The 5,675-nt window shown below is 42.0% G+C and overlaps 1 protein-coding gene across 2 annotated transcripts in view; it reads right to left on the bottom strand.

Moving 5' to 3' along the window:
* Positions 1–1,093: 1,093 nt before the first annotated feature.
* The window catches only part of PLCXD2 (phosphatidylinositol-specific phospholipase C, X domain containing 2), a 51,758-nt gene continuing 47,176 nt past the window's right edge, over positions 1,094–5,675 (bottom strand). For both annotated transcript variants that reach the window (XM_010852726.1, XM_010852727.1), the window contains exon 4: positions 1,094–2,175. In XM_010852726.1, coding sequence (XP_010851028.1) covers positions 2,016–2,175 — 160 coding nt within the window. In that variant the 3' untranslated portion in view covers positions 1,094–2,015. The remainder of the gene's footprint in view (positions 2,176–5,675) is intronic.

Below are 5,675 nucleotides of genomic sequence, written 5' to 3'. Positions count from 1 at the left end.
AAGAGAAGGGACAGTTAAACCATATTTTCCCAGAAGCGTTTGTGTTGTGACCTCTCAAGTTGTGGAAGCTAAAGGCTGGGGCTTAAATTACTCTAAGCAAAACAAAGGCTGGAAGACCAAGCATTGGTGGAGTGCATATGCTCTCAGTAGCTCAGCTCGGACACCCCCACTGCAGGCAGCATGCAAAATCCAGCGATGAGCATCAGAGAACATGATGGAGAAGCTGCTGGGAGGGTGTCCAACCATCTGTACAAACGCACACAGCTGTCCAGGATTCCAGGTTATCTTTCCACCTAAAGGATCCAGATGCTGGCACTTCCTTAGGGATTCTCAGAGAGTTGTGAGGAGTACTCAAGTGCTCACACTTCTGTGCCCAGCATTCTTTCTACTTCCTTCCTTTTCATCCCTCTTCTAGAGGGTTTTCCTCCGGAACCGAGAGATCCTTAGGACCCATTTCGCCTTCTGCTCCAGTGTGTGGCTTGGTAGAGGCGTCTCAGGTCTGGACCACACCTACACATGAACACTGTCCCCAGCATGACTGGGGGGACCAGAATGTCTACAGCTTCTATAGTAGAGTCAGAAGTCACTCACGATCCTGAGATGTGCGGTCCTCTTGAGGGCCATCTGGCCTACTGAGAAGAGTTCAGGAAGCTCCTTGGTGAGTGCTCTTGAAGTAAGAAGCACTGAAGATAGTTAATCTATAAATACATAAATGAATAAATAAATAAATAAAACACAAGAGGGCTCTTTGTAGTTAAGCACCTCTTATCAATAAAAAATAATGATAATAATAATAAAATCCCCTCTTGAGTTTCAAAGCCCTCCTGCAGTGATTAGTAGGCTCAGAATAACCTGCAGAGAGTAGAACAATCGAGACACAAACCGGAAGTGTTCCGACACTGGGTATTACTCGCTGGATGACATATCGTCATCCTAAATGTTCCCGAGGTAGTCTTGTGTTCAAGGATTTACAGAATGGCTCCACATCCACTTGGAGCCTCCTTAAATCCATTGCACTTTCCCATGCATCCTGTGTCTGCCTCCATGATGTCATGGACAAGGTGCCTTCCATTAATGTTGAGTCCCACAGAGCAGACAGCAGTGAAATGCAATTCCAAAATCTGGCTGGAAGATCCCACTCCAAAGAGGACTTTGCCAAAATGATGCAGGCACTTGTCCCCGGCAGCCAATTTGGGGAGACCTACAGAATTAGATCAAAGAAATATGGCATGCAACAGACATGCATGTCTATCTCTTGTTGGGCCTCAGATGGCAAAGATGTACCAGTGTTGTTCCTTTCAGTTTTAAGAAGGGGCCAAAGAAATGGAGAGGAATCAGTGTTTTAAAAGTGGGAAACATCTTTCCGATACCAGGGACAGTATGCACTGTTTATCTGAAAAATGAAGGTGACCAATTACCAAGCACAAGCATGCCAAGAACAGCTTGTGGCTGAAATACCTTGGCGATAGATACATCTTACTCTTGGGGAGGAAGTGGTGACATTCAACACGCCTAGAGAAAACTGGTGCTTGACCTTTCTCCCTTCAGAGCCCCAGGATGGTGAATGAGCCACCCCACAAGGCAGTCCACATCTGCTTTGAGCCATCCTTTGGATCAGGAATGCCTTTCTGCTTCAGCCTTCTCTCTGGCTCAAATACAGCATCCTGGAAGACAACAGGGAACTGGGCCAATTAGGGGACACTCCAGCATCCCAAAGGAAGCTGGAGACCCCATTCCCATATTATATGCAACATCATATGCCATTAGGGAGATGCTGACCTTAACCATAAGAAACATGCTTTCTTCCCTTGGACTTAAGTTTTTAAAAAGTCTCATTTGGGAAAAATGCAAGTAATAGCCCTATAATTTTATCCAAATAACCTCGTGAGGAGGGGAAAAAAATGTCCCATCCTCTTACTCACTTCACCATCACTGCCCAGGGGCATTCAATAGGAAACCCTTCAGAACTCTAGCCTGGATCAACAACTTCAGTATTAAGTTAAATAAAAATTAAATCAGCATTTAACCAAAGCTCTATCCTCCTGTAGGAGGTCATTCAATTCAATGACTGTCGTGGCAAAGTCCACCAGGTCTACAAAGTCAGACGTGATGATGTTGACCCCCATGGCTCCAGGCTTCTGAGTCTTCACCCAGTCTAGGATGGCAGGAAGATTCCTATGCAGGAGAATATTGGGGCAAGAGAGGACAGAGAATTGTGTTTAGAAAAAGAAATAACATTTCTGTTAATATAACAGAAGCATGTCAGTAGAGGTATAAACCACAAACCCCTACCCTTGCCTCCAAATTGGTCTACTTAAATAATCTCTTTGAGGGACAGAGTGATGTCTATTTCATCAGACACCTGTACTTTCAGAATTTCTGTGCTGGAAGAGGAAATTATTTGCCTCAATCACCAAAGAGACAAAATGTCAACAGGACCCTGAAAAATTAAGATCAAGAGTGTAATTATTGGAGGGTTCTTTAATTTTTTTAACCATGAAATTTTTTTATCATGAGAACTTTAAACATATTGTGACACTGAAATAAACTTATAGGAAGCATCTCAAACATCTAGGTTCTACCACTAACGTTTTACTCTATTGTTTACCACATATCTGTCCATCGTGCTCAGTGCATGCTCAGTAGCTCAGTTGTGCCCAACTCTTTGTGACCCTATCAATCAATATTATATTTTTTGACAAATTCCAACTACAAACATTTATATGTGCGTGTGTGCTAAGTCGCTTCAGTCATGTCTGACTCTTTGCGACCCTATGGGCTATAGCCTGCCAGGCTCCTCTGTTTATGGGATTCTCCAGGCAAGAATCCTGGAGTGGGTGGCCATGCCCTCCTCCAGGGAATCTTCCCAACCGAGGGATCGAACCTGCATCTCTTACGCCTTCTGCGTTGGCAGGTGGGTTCTTTACCACTAGCACCACTAGCATTCCCCTCAATACCTCAGTAAGAAGATCATTAACTAGGGTTCAATATTTCTTTTCAATTTTTCTTTTGACATAAAGTTTGTACACAATAAAATGCACAAATCTTAAGTGAACACTAGTTGAGTTTTGACAAATGTATATACATAACCCATAGCCATCTCAATGTAGAGAACATTACCAGCATCCCAGAAAGTTCCTGAATTCATATTCCCCATCAATCCCTGCCCCCACTCTCCCAGAGGCAATACTTATACTGACCTTCTTTTAAACACAGATTAAATTTGCCTGGTCTAGAACTACACATAAACCATGCATTCTGTTCTTGTGTGTAAGGCTCTTTCACTCAGCATTATGGTTTTGAAAGTCATCTGTGTCACTGCACACATCAGCAACTTGTTCTTTTTTAAAATCACCTGATAATATTCCACTGTATGCGTATGCTGCAATTTATCCACTTTCTTATTGATGGGTAAACAGGCTGTTTCCAGTTTTTGGATATTATGAATAAAACTGTTATGGTCATCTTTACATAAGTCTTTTTTTAATGGACATTTATTTTCATTTTTCTTGGGTAAATATCAAAGAGTGAAGTTGTTTTATTATATGTTGGTTTTATAAGAAGCTTCCAGATCTTTTCCCAAAGAGATTGTTTCATTGTACATTCCATGAACAAAGTGTGAGAGTTCCGGTTGCTTCACATTCTCTCTCAGATTTGGTGCTATCAGTTTCTTTTAATTTTAGTCATTCTAGTGGGTGTGAAAAGTTACCTCATGGTGTTTCACTTTGCATTTTTCTGATCACTAATGATGTTGACCAGTTTGTCATGTACTTACTAGCCATTTATATATCTTCTTTCAGAAGTATCTACTTAATTATTTTATCCATTCTCCCTTTTGCTCTTTTTCTTTCAACTGTTGAGCTGTAGAAGTTATTTATATATTCTGGATACTATGCTGTTTGAATATTTTATCCTCCCCTGTAGCTTGCTTATTCATTTTCTCAATGGCCTATTTTGGTGAGCTGAATTCCTTAATTTTGATGGAGTTTATCTTTTTTTTTTCTTTTATGGTTTCTGTAACTTAAGAAACTTCTGCCTGCTCCCAAGTCACAAGATATTTTCCTGTTTTCTTCTAACAGTTTTATAATTTTAGCTTTTATGTTTAGATCTAAGATCCATCTCAAGTTAATTTTAATATGTGGTGTGAAGTACGGGTCAAGGTTCACTTTCGCCATATGGATACAGCAGTACGTGTGGCTTCCTAACAGACCAGTGCTTGTTCACAGTTGTCTTACAGACAGTCAGTCTCATATTATAATCTGAGGACTTTCTATGTGAAAGCCAGAATGTTGTGTCCAAAGAAGCTCGCAATTCAGAGACGTAAACAAATGATGACAGCTTAATGTTACAGTTCCTATTAGCAGTAAATGGTATAGAGGAGGGTAACGAAGCACCAAGTTTTACGTTATGGTAAAATAGCTCACTAAATGCTTGCAACGTTGAAGATGCTGCAGGGAAGACACAAACCAGGGCTGATGTTTGGTTAAGAGATTGGAGTATTTTTAGGAAGGATTTTCTCTAGGTAAAATCTGAAAACAAACTGCGTTTATTTCTCAGTGGCCCCATTTCTCTTCTTTTGGTAACACCGTCCTTGGTTGTCACCTTCTCTGCTCCATGTTCCTGGGAAGCTGCCCTCCCTCTTCCGAGCACAGAGCTGACTTCTCAGTCTCCCCCAGGCAACCTGGTCAAGGCCACACAGCGCTTTGTCTTTCTCTTTCTTTCCCTTTTATCCTGACAACTATAATCAGTTCTGGGTCTCTTCCCTTGCTCAGTGGACTCTACAATCAGCCATGGGCTAAAACACATCTCATATATTGATTTGCATTTTTAGATTCATTGCTGATTAGGACTTAGTAGGCCACTATCACAGGGGTACTTTCATTTTTAACTGGGACTCCTGAAGACTTAGTAACACCCTTGATTTGACTATAACCTATATTCAAAGTCTCTGTGGCTCAGTCTCTCCCCCAGTAAAATGGGGACCATAATAATACTTCATACAGATTTGGGAGGAATTAAATAAAGTAATGGAGGCTTCCCAGGTGGTGCTAGTAGTAAAGAACCCGCCTGCCAATGCATGAGAAATGCAGCTTTGATCCCTGGGTCAGGTAGATTTCTTGGAGGAGGGCATGGCAATCTACTCTAGTATTCTTGCCTGGAGAATCCCATGGACAGAGGAGCCTGGTAGGCAACAGTCCATAGGGTCGCAAAGAATCACACATGAAGCAACTTGGCACAGCACACACAACACAAATAAAGTTGGCACATAAAGTAATATGTGTAAAGTGCTTAGAGAAGGGCCTGGGATATAATAAGCGCTATGTAAGTATTGGGAGAAGGAATCATAATGGTAGAGAGATTTGAGGGTGGAGGTAGCAAACTTTCCTAAAGCACAAAATGCTATGTCCTGAGAGGGGAGGGTCACAAATGCAGTTTTGCTTTGGAGACAGAGATCTGGAACAAGGAGTGGCCCACATGAAGGCCACAGCAGCACAGAATCGGATGCATTCAAGCCTTCTTGGGAAAAAAAAACACCCGCTTGTCTGTATTTAAGGATGAAATGCAGGTGCCACCTTCTGGTCATCACGGGGAAATGAGGATTAAGCGTTTGGTGGAGGCAGGTCGGCTGACTCAAGCCAGAGCCAACAAAGAGCTCTGTGTCACCTTTGTGTTCA

The sequence above is a fragment of the Bison bison genome, unplaced genomic scaffold (assembly GCF_000754665.1).
Source record: "Bison bison bison isolate TAMUID 2011002044 unplaced genomic scaffold, Bison_UMD1.0 scf7180017864314, whole genome shotgun sequence".
NCBI classification, from domain to species: Eukaryota; Metazoa; Chordata; class Mammalia; order Artiodactyla; family Bovidae; genus Bison; species Bison bison.
This window is presented reverse-complemented; position numbering and strand designations above follow the sequence as displayed.